Source organism: Dermacentor silvarum, chromosome 5, assembly GCF_013339745.2.
Source record: "Dermacentor silvarum isolate Dsil-2018 chromosome 5, BIME_Dsil_1.4, whole genome shotgun sequence".
NCBI classification, from domain to species: Eukaryota; Metazoa; Arthropoda; class Arachnida; order Ixodida; family Ixodidae; genus Dermacentor; species Dermacentor silvarum.
In genome coordinates, this window is record NC_051158.1 from 17,667,334 (window position 1) to 17,683,025 (window position 15,692).

Below are 15,692 nucleotides of genomic sequence, written 5' to 3' on the forward strand. Positions count from 1 at the left end.
TCAGTTGATTTCCTCCCCCACCACACACTAACCAATACAGAAGAAAGGCAACCCTTTGTCTTTCACACCAGCTTTCATCACTGGTCCCATGCTTGTAACTGTTCCTCGTGTGCGAACAGGAACAACATGCCTTTCTCTAGAGAACCGCACCACTGAGCGCTTTTGCTGTGCCAGAACATTACCACCACATTTCTCCATACCCTCCCTGACAGAGCTGAAAGTGGCATGAATGATTGCTTTGCTGCAGACAGCTCAACATCAATGCCAAACCAGAGCGCATGGCATAGCAACTGCAGGAGCTTACTCTGGTGAATTGCATGCTTCCTGCTGGTCAAGCAGTGACAAATAAAGTGAGCATTGCACATACAAGGAGCACCTGTGTGACAATACAAAATTGTCACAATCACAACTGTAAAATATCCTAGACTGCAAAAAACTCAACCTTCAAAAATGAAAGAAAAATACTTCTATTTAAATGAATACTACCCCTTTCAGACAGACAAATTTAGCATCAGTTTGAGCGAGTGGCACTTGGTATAAGTGTCAGCTACAGGGTATCACACGAGTGAGTGTAGCGACTCGCTGCACAGTGCACTTGATGACTTCAGTAAAATCGCTTCAACTAGCTCTTTCAAAGAACTTGGACCCAAAAACAGTTACCCTGACAGCAGCACTTGGGAAAATAAACAATAGCAGCTAGAATGAGATAGTAATTTGGTATTTTCGTGCAAATGTTATTTCAACTGCATTTGTATTTATCACCTAAATCAGTGTCTTGCACTTGTATTGCTAAATTTCAGTGGCTGCAGCTACTGCATGGAATTTAAAAAATAGTCCGCAAGTGTGATAGAGCTTGCTGTCCAAGCACTTTCTTAAGACAATGTCTCTCATTGTAAAGAAAGCAACATTAACAGTCCCCTTTTAATTAATAATTATTGTTTCAAGTGGTCTTTGTAGGACCTGATGCTCCCCATAACCTATTTAAAATTACACCTTGTTTTAACCTGTAACACCCAGCCTCCCAAATGGCTTTCAGTGAAGCAAAGTGCCAGTGGCACTAATGGCACATTTGCATGGTCATTTCTCTGGCAGCACTCCAGAGGTTGTGTAACTAATGTTTAATGTGAGTGTAAATATGGTAAAATCGTGATAATGTAGTCTGATTCACGCTGTCTGACCTACTTGTCCTCGGTGTAGAGCTTCAAAGCTGTTTTGCACAACTATAGTAGAAATGACCAGTCGGATATTATTTCATAAGTTTGCCTGTCTGATTGGGGTAACATTACAATATGTCTGGCTATGTTATTTTGTAACACACCATTCTCATGCAGCACGCACAGTTAAAATCAGCATTTGTGGTGATGAGAATGAACAGCCCAAAAGGGCCAGTCAAAAACCGATTAGAATAGGAATTTCCCTGACCCCCCCCTCTCCTCCCTTGCTATGTGGGTAGGTGTCTTCAAATGTGGGCAAATGGCCTCACAAGGCTCGACCTCGCCTGTTCCTCCAATCTGATTTAACATGCTCATCCTAAATCAACCTCAACCCAGAGGTTGAGATGCTTTCAGTAGACCAACTTTCAGCAGTTGCTAGCTACCTCACCTCAACCTCATTGCTGAGGTCGAGTCCTTAAACTCAACTTGATGTCACAAGTTTGAGGTTGGGTACTTGATTTAGAATGTATAATTTTCTTCCCCCATACTTAAACTTACATTACTGTGTTAACATAGGTTAGCCTCTGACAAAGGTGGCTTGGATATTACACCCAATTAGTTGCAGAAAAGTCATTTCGAAAATTGACCTCACTGAGCATTCAACTGCACTTGACCTCAAACTCATGCACGAGGTTGAGGTGGGAATTTGTGATAGCTCGCTCACACTTTCAATGTCACCTTACTTTGCAAGGTTGAGAACAAAATGAGGTTGAGTTTGCCCTCATGAAGTCATAACCTTGTGAGGTTGCCCACCTATGCCTGCCACAAATGGCTCGGTTGATCCCTTCATGTGAAGGAATACAGACAACGTTAAAGCTCTCATAGCAGGGCGTGAGGACAAGGAAGCGCCTATTGTAGCTAAAGATGGGGACATAGACGCAGAGGACAAGGAAGGAAAGGAGGATCAGGACAAGGGAATCCACTGGTGCATGTATCCATGTTCAGGGCCTCTTGGCTCTGTATTCTTGACCTGTCATTAACTATGAACTAATCACTGGTTTTTGACTATAAATGAATGACTCTAAATAATTCAAATCCCTTCAGTAACAATGGCTACATGTGGAGAAGCTACTCCTTTCATTTCATGGAATAATTGCAGGTATACATTAAAGAAAGGTGTGTGGCTTATAAATGCTGCATTTTGTGTCTGCAGTGAATGCAGTGTCTTGAAACTGCACGTTTCTCTGCAGCAGAGCTACTTCGTAGCGTTTATTTTTTCAGCAGGTTGGTTGGAACTATTGAGTGAAAAGTATATGTAGTGCCCTACTCAAAAAAAAAAAAAAAAAGTTTTTTTTTTTCCTTTTAATATGTGAGCACCTTGGAGGGCACATAAAATTAAGGATGACTACCGGCATGTCCATTTGAGAATGACATTAAGGTTTAGATTAGGGGACACAACCTCCTTGCAGCCCATTTGCATCCTTTATTTTTAAAAGCTGTATTTAAATTGACTAATGTTTAATCCACATCAGTGATTATTATTATTGTTTTGTGTAGTCTAGACTCTTTTGTTGCATTAAAATCTAAATGTATGAAATTGTACCGATGGCATTTGATAATGTGTGACTGAGGACATGAAAGCATGCGATTAGTATAATCGGGATAAGTAAGAAAGCTGTTCCCATAAGGTATGCCTCACAATGATCATTAAGGCATTTTTTTAGTTTGGGAGATTCAAATCTAGGCAAATTGAAAAAGGAACAATGCCAAAAAAAATGGTTTTTAAGCTTCGAAAAATAATAAGCTCTTTGTGATTTAGGCAACAAGTGGAAATGGTTGTGTGGTGCTGTGCTCAGGTGTGCTTCCGGTTGTGTTTTCAAAGCAACATGTTTAATTTTTCTTGCAGTTCAGAAAAGAACAATCAGGTCACTACATAGCCAGTAATTCAAAAGCATGCTAAAATGATTTTGAGGTTGTGATTATATAGTCGCCTTTGCTGAAACATAACGTAATCCCTCATTGAGAAAACAATCTACTGCCTTGCATCATTCATCAAATGTTTCACTGGCAATTGAAACTTGTAAAAAACAAATTCCAGACCCTTTCCCACATCACTACAAAACAAGTTAGATGCATCACTGCAAAAAAATTAGCATTGCAGCATTGCGCACATATTTAAAAAAACCTATGCTTGGTAGTTAAACTATTTAAAGTTGCCTATGCTTTACTTGCACAATACTTAATACTATTAATGCATGTTCACAACCTTAAAATCATTTCAGCTTCTTTTATAAGATGCTATTTTAATGACGTCGGCTCTGTGCAATGGCAAGCCCGCTTGAGGTAGATATGATTGCTACCGCACTTATGAGGAACAAAGCCCATTTAGGAGTGCAATTTCAACACCATAGTCAGTCTCTGGAGTTTCAAGAATCATAGGGAGATGGTCAAGTCGAGGGTCATTCATAATTCGTCGAAATCCATCCAACCCAATGTTTCCATGGCCAATGTTTTCATGCCGGTCCAAGTGACTGCCGACTTTTCCTGAAATCAGTAAAGCAATTAATCTTCAGAAGCTGTGCTGCATTTTTTTATCTCCTAGGAACTGCTGATCTATGTGATCTTTAACTGGTTGCATGTATTGTAGCCATAGCCAAAGTGCAAACAGGCATGTGCTCATGAAATGCTGTCATAGACTAACTTTGTCGCCTGCCAAACACTTTAATCACAAAGTACATGTAGCTACATAAAACACATGTAGCTACATAAAACACACAATCAGTAAAGCACTGAAAATTAGATGCTTTGTATTGTACGTCACTGAATACTACTGACATTTTGCTTATTATAAGATAGAGGTCACCTATAGAGGTCACTAGCATGGAAATGTGTCATTGCCAATTAGTACAATTAATAAAGCTTTCGTCAGTGAGATATTGTTAGAATAACCAGATTAGTGCAGCAACTAAGCGACTCCTACGCTCTCACCCAAGATATTACGAGGTGCCAGCTAATATAGTGTGCTGGTGTGCACTTCCAAGAATGCAGAGTTTGAATCACACTCACACGCCAAAGAACATTAAGATTCTAAAATAATTTGAAAGGTAAAGTCAGGGAAGCGCATAGGTGACACGCCTATATTAATGTAAAAAAGTTAGATTCTTTGACTGATGGTTGCCTTGCTAGGTTAGCGTGCATTGTGCACTGATGTGCACAATGCACGCATACTTCATATACATATTTAACCCTCAACAGTGCAGTTGAAAATGTTATAAGCACTGTCATCAAATGCTTTGTCTCTCTTTCTGTGTGAGAGGACACAATATCACTGAGTGCTAAAAGCACCATGTATTTTCATTGTCAAACATTGCTTAAAGCAAGTAAGTAAATAGAATGCACAATCATGTGCCTATAATAATAATAATAATAGTCTCATTAGTAGCCAATACACAATGTTGCTCTAGCTATGCCAGCAGTGTTCATGCTTTGGGCCAAACTAGGTAATCGAGCAAGGCACTCATGTAGTATCAGCCTAAATTCAAATGCAAACTATCGCGAAACTACTCCTATGTGTTGTTCGATTTCCCGGTTAACCTGCATTTATCCCCACGATGGTTTAATTCAGACTCCAAAATGTACATACTACATGCTTAGAAACTGCATACAGAGTGATTACACATCATACTTCAATGCAATTATGTGTAACCACTGTTCCACCCTGTTTGTGTTTCAATTTAAGCTGAGGGTGCAGTGTATCTGCACAAGAAACAGACACTTCACTGCTTAGCCAAAGTGAATATGACAACATGGCCCTGATCACATACACATGCACTTCGCACAGATCCTGTTTCCAATGTGAGAAAGTCCAATGTGATTTATGCACAAGTCTATTAGCACTGTTGCAATCTAAAGACTATTGGAAAACCACAATATGAAATTCACAACAAAAGGGCCTCCTAGGAGGGGGCCAGGCACCATTTACAGCAGAAGATGCCTTCTGCAAGTCCTGACCTTACATGCCCATTCCTTTAATCCATAGTTCCTTGACAAGACCAAGCAGATGTGGTCACAAGGGTACCCTAGAAGAACACTATAATCACAGTGCCTTCTAGCTGTACCTACATATAGCATGTCTGGATGCCTTAAATAGCCCTTTAAGATGATTTTGCATGAGGAAACTTCAATAGCACTGTTCATCATGCAAACTCCTGCTATGCATAGTAGCCCACAAACTACTTGATGTGGAGAAGCATCATTGCACAAAAGTTGTATGTAGTACTTGTAAGTGTTGAAGCACAATTACAGCACAGCAGGCACCTGAAGACAAACTTGCCTTTTGAGTCATTCAAGTGAAGAGCTTTCAGGTACGACAATCCAATAATAGATTCAAAGTCATTCATCATCTTCTCAAATCCTTCTTGTGTTGCCAAGTCATAGCCTAGAATTGCAAATACAATGTTCAGAGGGTCTCAAAATGCTATGCAGCATTATGTTAAGAGACTAACCTGCTGCAAAGGCATGGCACGTGTCCAGGCAGACACCAATCCTTGATTTGTCCTTCACTCTGTCTATGATTCCACGCAGTTCATGGAAGTCACCACCAAGTGTATTTCCTTGTTTGCACATGTTTTCAATCACTAAGACATAGAATATACAGCATATCAGAGCTGCATGAGAGATGTAATTCAAGATGCACAGAGATTGACTAACACCCTTACGCTCAATATAAACCAAAACGAGCAACCACACAGCCAATGTTTTTTTCCAGTCTAATAGAATGGACTGTAAGGCAACTGGATCATGAAGGTAAAATTGCAGTGTGCGAAAATAGAACAAAGAGAGATACGCAGGTACAGATGGCCACAAAAGCTTATGAAACACAGGATTCACAAAAAAGCTGCATTCCCCCAAGACCAGCACCCTCAAAGTTTTAGCATGTGCTAACCTTTACAACCTACACAGTGATTAATTAAATTAGGAGCATTATACCTTAACGAAGAGCAAAAATTCACACTTGCTATGGAACCCTTGTCTCTTAAACTTTTCTGGCTGAGTGTACATGCAGTCTATTAGATGCCTGATCTACACGAGAAAGACAATGTGCTTTTGCCCTCAGTATTGCCTGTATCTATAGAAAGCTGCCATTCTGTAGAATCTTAATACTGTACTATGATTATGTAATGTTAATACTGGCTGATAATAAACTTCCATTTGTTCAGAATCTACAACACAAAAATCACAAATGCCACCTGCGTATTCTTTCTATCTCATAGTAATAATTTTCATGGGGTGCACTTGGTGAGAAGTAATTAGGCTAGTAATAGGTCTGAGATATTCACATTTAAGACACACCACTAAATACATTTAATTTACAGTTTGTTTTGCTCCCAGTACTTAAGAAGAGCATTTTGAAAAACATGTAGTGGAATACCTATGCACTTTGTCGCACTTCTGAGCAGATATTTCAGGACTTTTGCTAATCTCAGGATTTCTGATAAGTGGACAAGACGTCTGCAGTACGTTGCGTCAACTCAAAAATTACAAAAGGTGTCCATAGGAACTACCAAAGTTCATTTGTGGAACTGTGCAAACTTCGTCAAATGCAAATTGCAGTTTCATGTGCAGTCCTCTTATTTCAAGTAATCCACCTAAAGCAAAATTGTGCTACCAGCTGCAGACATTTTTTTTGGAAATCGATTAAGAATAAGGCAGGTTGGAAAGCACCATTTCTCTTTAAAATGTTTTGCAAATGTTTCACAAATTAAATCCTCACAACGAAAGTTTTTTTTTTGGCACAGAATATACAGAAAGTGAAATCAGATTGTCACAAATAATACCTAATTTTGAATCGAAAAGGTCAGTGGATACTTTTTCCTATGACTACCACACAAAATTCTAACCTATATTCCCAGCTGTACAGTGAAATCCAGCGAAAAATTAACTTTTTTGTTACTTCCATGCTCCGAGAACTTTTGCAGTTGGCTGTACGTACAAATTAATTCCTTATTATGCCTCAAATGTTAGCATCACTCTCAACAAGACTTGATCGAAAGGTGTCTTCAGGAAGAAGATCCTACAGACCAAGTAAGGGATCAAATAAAATCTCTCCATATAAGCTTGAATAGTACCATTGAATTCCCCTAAATATTAATGTCACTGAAGTGAGTGCGGTAGTTTGTTTCACTATTAAAAAGTTTAAAAGCAATTGTTTGCACCGTGCTAGTGAGTTAGAAAGAGATCACTGATTTACAAATGGCTGCAAGCTCCAATTGTGCCATTGATGTAACCTCTGCAAGACATTGTAGCACAGATATAGATTTCATTAATTAACAGTGAGAAAAGCAAAATTATGTTTGCCCTTATGCATCACACTTGTGACGCCTCACCTGATATGACATATGTCGTCTCCTTGTGCGCTTGGTTGATGCTCTCTGCAATGAGATCCATGCATGCATCACGGCTAATCACACCGCATGTTGAACCTGTGGGATCACACCATTTTGTTTAACCAAACTTGCTAACATAATATATCACGCTATTTTCACCGTAAAAACTACAGAAGAGTGCTAACTTGAGCTGGTTAGTATATGTTACAGGTAGACAGAGTAACAGCAAATGGGACAGGACGGATGGAAAGAAATGGTTAAAACATTGACTGCTAAATTTTCCACTATTTGCCACAAAGTGTTCAGAAAGGTTGCTGGCCAACACCACAAAGGTTGCTGCCACAATATAGTGTATGACATCTTCCTTTCGTGCAGTTGTTGCTATATCGGCCAAAATGGCCAGTGTATCATCAACCGCCTCACGGAACACGCCAAGCGGAGTGTAGGCAGCCACCTTGCATCACATTGAGCCCAGTGCGGTTGTGCGGCATTGCTTAATCAGTGCAAGATAGTAGGGCATCATCGGAACCAATGTCCACGCGGAATGCAGGAAGCATTTTGCATCAACAGGAAAGGTTACAAGTGCACATGTGTATCGCTGGTGTTGCTAACTTGCGGCATTCCGAAGAAATTGTCTTCAACCCGCATGATTGGTGCCTGTTTGTTGCTCTGTATCTTACACGCTTGTCTTCTTTTCTCTCCTTTCCAGCACCTTTACACTTCGCCTTTTGCACAATAAAATTTGACAGTCAGCACTTCGCCCGTTTCCATCCATTGGTCCCATCAGTGTGCTGTTACTCCGTTTAGCTATAACAAGACTACATGGTTATGGTAATGGAGCTGTAATGAACACACCTGGATGAAAGTTGTAGTAAACAAGACCAAGCATCTCGCAACGCTTGAGTTCATCGACCAAAGTTGCCCGGCTCTTTTCTAGAACAACAGGATCTGGGGAGCCACAGTTCAGCAGGTATGATCCATGCGGCAGAATCTGTTTTAAATTGAAGCAGGAATGAGAAGTTTTTTTTCCATGACAAGTTGCCCACCACCTGTCTTACTCTCTCGAGCTACTAGCACCCCTGCAATTTCACGTTCCACTATCAAAAGCAAGTAGGTAGTTACTCGGATGCCTTTACTTAAATACTGGAAAAATATATCCTTAACCACTGCTGCAACAAGCACATTATTTCGTCTTAATTCTTAATGAGTTCATTTTAAAGAAAAGACGCAAAAACGAAAACACAAGGGCGCTAAATTTTTGTATTTCTTTGTTTAGTGTCAGTTGTTGTACACGTGAGGTGTTGCATGATGGGCGAGTGCATCGCCGCGATGACAAGTCACCCTCGCTGTCGCTCTCGCAAGCCTGTGTTATGAGCACGTTCCTTGTCCGCACAAGCTCTTGCCTGCGTTCTGACTGCGCCTTGGTAAGGCCTGATGAAAACGCGCCAAACGTCTCAATGCGCTCGCTTGCCCACGAGGTGTTCATAACTCGAAGGACACTGCTGAGCATCTCAATTGGACATTGGGCCACCCCAAAATCTCAAGTAGGGCCACCTCAAAATCTCAAGTAGGCCAACACCCAAATTTCAAGCTGGCCCGCTTTCAAATTTCAAGTTGACCCACACCCAAATTTCAGTTGGCCCACCCCTACTATAAGCTTCCCCATGCATTTTCTAAGGAGCCCTATATATCTCTATGGGTATTCTCTTTTTATTGTATTTTGTTGCTTTAAATTGTTCCTTACCACTTAAAAAAGCTACCAATCGTCTACATTTACACAATCATAACGATTAAATGTCCTAACTTTGCAAATTACATATTTTTGTGCAGATACAAGGCATTACACGTTTTGCATGACAGGGCTGGGGAGCTCGCCAAAGAAAGTTTACGCTTTAAAAGTGTGTATGACAATGTATGCACTTAGGCTTGAAGATGGCTTTCAGTTTCATCTAATGGCTAGGTGACTAGCTGTGTCCTACAGACAGACTACAGACCCTACACTAAAACAACATTATAGTCAGTGGTAACAAAACAATTGAACAAAATTTTCAAGGGTGCTAGGAATCCATGCTATAGCACAGCTGTATTCTGCCATCACTGAACTATCGCTGCAATAAAGTATTTCGATCAACTTAGCATTGTGTAAACATATACAGGGTGTCTCCAACCATCATGCACTAAGATTTAAAAGGATGCACATGCCACGTAGCTGGACAGAACCAAGGTAATGTTGTTTGCCATCGCTTGGAGATACTCAGGTTATTTTTTACATTCTGCCTAATTACATAATTAGTCTTAATGAATCAACTTCTCAAATATTATAATTAGATGAAAAGTGTCAATGAGAAAATTGTACAGTAACATGAAAAACTCCCGATACTGCTTTCTGTTGCTCAACACATGCTACATAAGAGTGTTTTTCCGAGCGTGAAGGAAGCCCGCGAATACACGCAAAGTGCCTCGAGCGGCCAGTCGCGGCGGCAAACAACATTACCTCGGTTCTGCCCAGCTACGTGGCATTTGCATATTTTAAAATCTTGGTGCATGATAGTTTGGACACCCTGTATATATATGCATTGTCACATGCTACAATAGGTACTACAAAAGGTGCTGCACCAGAAAAGAAAGTGAGCACTAGTCTAAGATCTTCGAGCAAGAGCACGCACTGTCCCAAACCACTTCTTTCTTTTTAAAGGCTAGCTCGCAGCACCTGGTGGCATCATATAAGTATATAATGTCGTAAGTGCAGGCTCACATACAAAAAGAAACATTTAATTTGACCTTTTGGCGGGGGACAGGCCTTTTGACATTTCAGCTGGGAAAGTCAGTCACCAGCAGGAAAATCAAATTAAATATGTTTTTGTATGCATGCCTATGCTTCTTACAACTTATTAACAACCGGATTACAAAATACAAGCATGTACAGTCCTCTCCTTAGTGCGCGTGCACGCACACACACACGCACACACACACGCACGCGCACACACACACACTATATTGTATAAACAGTACACACAAATGCAATTCAGCATTCAGTATTAAAATCAATCAATCAGTCCACATGTTCTCAAAATGCGAAGCAATTAGTTTAATGCCTTTTGTGTCGAGAATAGCCCGGACCAGTGACTCATTTCTGGTCGCACTGTAGTGACGGAAGTCGCAGAACAAATGCCTAATCCTCTCCTAGCAGCCACAATAGTCACAAGCACAGCTGTCAGCCATTCCAATGTGGTATGAGTAAGCATTCCTGAGCACCACATAGGGCAGCAGGCAGCACAGAAGTGTTGCTTCAGCTTGTGGTATCTCAGCCAGAAGACGGAGTTACAGGCGCAGATCTGAGCTATGGAGTGCTGGTTAACTTGGTTGAGCTCCAACGTACCAGTGTAAGCCCGTATACCAGGGGCCAAAATATTGTAGCTGCATTAGTTCTTGATGGTGGTATAAAGTGGACACCATTATGGGTCGCAGCGTTATGTCACAGCTTTTCGCCCGGAGCACCCCCAACAAAGTTTGTAGGAAATAAAAACATTTCTGATTCTGATCCACATGGTGGTTATATGGATGCTGTAGCGGCCCTGTGTCCAGCATAGGACTCCAATGCAAATTGTTGTGGGCAACATGAATTGTACAACAGTGACATCCTTTCACAACTGAGCTGTGAAAAATAAACATTGCAAGCTGCCTGAAACGGTAATATAACACATACATTTCAATTTAATGTTCACTTTTAGGGTCCCTTTGGAAATGATTCACACCAGAAAGTGAACTTCAAATGATACACATACAACTGTGTCATTTTAGATGCACAATACTTTACTGCAATGTGCATACAAACAACTCACTTATATTGCAAGAAAACATTTTGAGATAAATTTCTGCAGCTTCTGCAAGCAGTGCCCAGGGAATAAATGTAACATTTCTCTTCCCATAAATGCATCTACTCGCTTGCTTTAAGGAGTAGCCTTAGTAATTAATACTGCTCTCACGTCACAGTGGCTAACTGTCCAATGTGCACCAAGTGCACATGCAAGAAGGCTATCAAGCAGACGTGTTGCTTCGATTCCCGATTGAATTAATAATGCTGGCTGACAGGACGATTGTTTTTTTTTTGCTAAAGCTAAGGTTCCGGGCGCTTGGCCTTACCCATCGTAAACCCAGAAAGCCACATGAGCATTCTTGCAGTATGCGAAGGCAATGAACTCGAGTACCCAACTATAAGCATGCTAAGTCTTGCCTGCATTCTGTTTCATACTTAGCACGCAATGCTGCGAAATGTACATAAGCAGTGCCCTTGCAGATATGTATGTTTCAGCACATTTCAAGTTAACTGGCTTTCTATCTACAATTTATTTTACTATCTTCTTGACATATTATAACTATAACATATGGAGTTAATGCTACATCAAATAACATATTGTTTGTTTGTCTTGGGCTTACAGCATGTGACGAACTACCCGCCATGGTGGTGCAGTGGCTTTGGCATTGCGCTGCTAACCCCGAGGGCACGGGATCAAATCCCGGTCGTGATGGCTGCATTTCGATGGGGGCGAAATGCAAAAACACCTATGCACGTTAAAGAACACCAGGTGGTCAAAATTAATCCAGAGTCCCCCACTACAGCGTGCCTGATTATCATATCGTGGTTTTGGCAAGCAAAACCCCAGAATATAAATTTTTAATGTGAAGAACTATGTTTTGTTCGCAAACGCAGGCGATGTGCTGTGGATGCTGTGAAATAAGCATGGCCATACAAACATGTCACTTGGCTCATCTTTCCGTGGTTATTAGGCTTAAATGTGTAATATCATCTATGTGGCATTTGCTGCATATGTGTTGCGACTGTAACTTATGTGAAATTACATAGCATGTTCTTATTTCTTGTCATGTGACATGCACTACATTATGGTTCTGAGCACAGGTAGTGTGAAAAGTTGCTGTAGTCTCCACAGCATTGTGTGCTATGTATGGAATGCAGTATAGTGCATGTGATCAGTCTGCAGTTTTGTCTGCTCTCTCTCTTTTGATCCCCAATACCCTTCCCTATGTGTAGGGTAGTCCCCAGATGAGAAAAGTAACTTTCCTTCCTTCACTCTCTCTTCAAGAGGTGGCTGTGATCTGGGATCATTTCTCATTCATAATTTATAGAACGATACTATGAACTTGCCTGGTGGGGTGCAAAGTTGTGCTCACGACATGCATCACGGAAGAGGTTAGCTGTCTCCTGAGAGAGTGGTTTGGCAGCCCACTGGCGCTGTGACCTTAAGAAAAGGCCGAATGACTTGGCTCCCATTGCTGCAGCTCTGCTTACTGCAAGTTCTAGTCCACCTGAAACAGCAATTTACGTGCAATAATGAAGTACCAAGATGCAGTGCTGCGCCCACAACAGGAGCTTGTGCTATTGAAAGAATATTAATTCCATTAATACCGACATTAAGGCCGGGTGGTACATAATTAAAAAGCCAAATAGCGTGGAACACACAGGATTGCAAGAACAGAACAGGACACACAAGCACCAATTTACAACAAATGGTTTAATTAAGACTCTCCAACTGTTTGTAGACATGCACAAAGCCAGCCAAACTGCTCCCTGAACTGTCAAGGTACACAGTGATAAAATAAGACAGGCAATGCCTAATATGAGTAGGTCATCAATTCCTCCAACATTGTCCTCAAAGCAATTAAAGCAGCTAGTTGGCTGGTCAAAAGTGTGGAGAACTTATGAACATGCTGCAATTTGCAGTCTTCCAAGCAAGCAACAAGTGTCCCACATTTTTCCATGTCATGCCATTAAAAAATGTATAGGTGCCGTGTTCAAGAAATGTCAAGCGTCATATATAAGGTTCGAAGCTAGTTTCTTGATGGCACAAATATTTTTTTTTAGCTATATTAGGCTCCAAGAGATTTTTTTTACTGTGCAAAGTAATGTTTGAGACATCTGCAAGTACCATGTGGAATTGGCAAGCAGTATGCACTAATGACGTGCCAACAAAAGATAGGAAGGATGGGTTGCGCAAGATTGTGGCTCGCGTACCTATACATCAACTTACCACTCACAGACATGTGGGCGCCAACAAACTTTGAGTTCTTTGCAGTTCCTTTCTTTGACAGCTTAGCCGGTGATTTTGCGCCATCCATTTTTTTCTTCTTGGGCAAGTCTGCGGCACCATCAGCTGCAACAGGCGAAGATGAACGCTTCACTGTGATAGGTTGACAAGGCACTGTCTTTGCAAGGGTTGGCAGCTTTCTTGAGGGAGAAGCCCTTGTGATAGAAGCTTTGTCTACGCTCTTTGCCTCTTGAGGTTCTACCTTTACAGTAACATCACTGTCAAATCCATTACTTGGTGGCTTGTTGGTGCTGTCAGGTGTCTCTTGGTTCACAGTGACATCTTCCTTCAGTGGCTTTGAGCTCTTTCCAACAAACTCCTGTTGCTTGCGAGTGCTTGTCACAACTGCTTTTTTAGATGACTTTTCTTTAGCTGGCATAGCCTTTGTCTTAGTGCTGTCTTGTGGCGACTTCTTGTGGCCATTCTGAGCAGATGATTTCTTTGTCAACTTTTTTCTGGAAGTTGCTTTTGGAGTCGAAGCGGCTGAAGCCTGCTTGCTTGAGGACCTCGTCTTCCGTGGAGACATTTCTATATTTAACCCTGCAGCAAAATGCAACAAAACAAAACAATGATGAAGTGCTCACTGTACATCACCTATCGTCAGGTCATATAGCTTTCCAACAAACTAGACACTGGTCACCGAACCACAAGTGTTCTGGAGGGTACATGGCGCCAGATAGATATTCAAAGACGGCAAGTTTCGACGGACCTGCATGTCCGACAAGTCACAGCGCAAGTACTGCGTGTTCCGGTTATGCTACCCGGCAGAGCTTAGCTTTAGCATTTGCTTAAGCAGCACACTCTAATGGCTGCGCCTGGAACACCTGGAGCGCACAGCATCGTAGATTCAATTACCCAGGCCATACCAACGTGAAAAATGTGATGCCGTATCTTGGCGCCCGTCAATAATTAAAGAGCGCCGAAGAAAGCCACACACGCAAACAAAATGATAAAGAGCGGCTTGGCCCTGCAACGCGCGTGGTAGTGTACCAGGATACCGCGAACCACTGTGACGAGGCATTAAAAAAAGAAAAAAAAGAAGACTGTCGCCGCCAACCGAGGTGGCGCTCTCGTACGCCGCTCGCTCGTTGCGCGGAAAACCTCGAGCGAGTGCCCTCCGCTGCCACCGGCACTGAAACCACCGGCCGCAAGGCCACTCGCCGCAACGGCGTCGTGACCTTGCGCCTTCAGAGCCGCCCAAAACACACAAGCCGCGCGGACAGCCCGCTAAAAGAGATCAAAAAGCGTATAAAGCTGCGGTCAGGTTAGACACGCTGTGACGATAACGGCCATACCAGAAGCAGCAGCGGCTACAATGTATCAGTGCGTTCCTCCAAGTTCTCAATCCACTCGCGGTTGGCCCAAGAAGCGCATGCGGTTGAGACCTGCGGCCTTCGGCCTTTTTCCGTGAGCTTTCGCACAGCACTAAACCCCGGCGCGGCGAGTTTCGTTCGTCAAAGCGAAACCGGATGGCGCCACTTCCCTGCTCAGTCTTACACTTGCCGTTTCGCTTGCGCTGCACCCCCACTTTTTGCAGATTTCCATTCCCTCCACTTTTCCTTTATCTGACCTTTTCTCCCTCAGTGATGACGTGTTCCCTAATACTGCTGATCTTGTCCACTAGTTATTTTCCAATTTTCCAAGATTGACACCTTTGTCCTTGTTCTTTGTTTCTGTTTCCTGGAAAGCACAGTATTTTGCTAGTTCCTCCTTCTGCTTCAGTTCGTACCTGGCGTTCCCTGCTGTCTCTGCGACTACGAGAGCAACATAACTGCTGGCACACACACACACACACACACACACACACACACACACACACACACACACACACACACACACACACACACACACACACACACACACACACACACATATATATATATATATATATATATATATATATATATATATATATACACACACACAGTTTTTTTCTGGTGCACCGAGTAGGTACGAGTTATCGCCTAAATTCTTAATTCTTGGTTTTTACGTTACAGAACCACACGATGTGATTATGAGGCACGCAGTATTATCGTGCTGTGCATTCA

General features: G+C 41.9%; 1 protein-coding gene across 3 annotated transcripts; it reads right to left on the reverse strand.

The window, feature by feature from the left end:
* Positions 1-2,376: 2,376 nt before the first annotated feature.
* LOC119452973 (probable endonuclease 4) lies at positions 2,377-15,075 on the reverse strand. 3 transcript variants are annotated; one of them, XM_049667451.1, is made up of 8 exons: positions 14,940-15,075; positions 13,588-14,184; positions 12,705-12,865; positions 8,396-8,531; positions 7,541-7,585; positions 5,660-5,791; positions 5,488-5,592; positions 2,377-3,698 (listed from the first exon to the last, which is right to left on the reverse strand). In XM_049667451.1, exons 2-8 carry the CDS (start codon positions 14,168-14,170, stop codon positions 3,520-3,522), a joined length of 1,341 nt encoding a protein of 446 aa, XP_049523408.1. In that variant the 5' UTR covers positions 14,171-14,184; positions 14,940-15,075; the 3' UTR covers positions 2,377-3,519. The 3 variants fall into 3 exon arrangements, with proteins under 3 accessions (XP_049523408.1, XP_037570867.1, XP_049523407.1); XM_037714939.2 differs by having other exon boundaries at positions 7,541-7,636; XM_049667450.1 differs by lacking the exon at positions 14,940-15,075 and adding an exon at positions 14,511-14,839 and having other exon boundaries at positions 7,541-7,636.
* Positions 15,076-15,692: the final 617 nt, after the last annotated feature.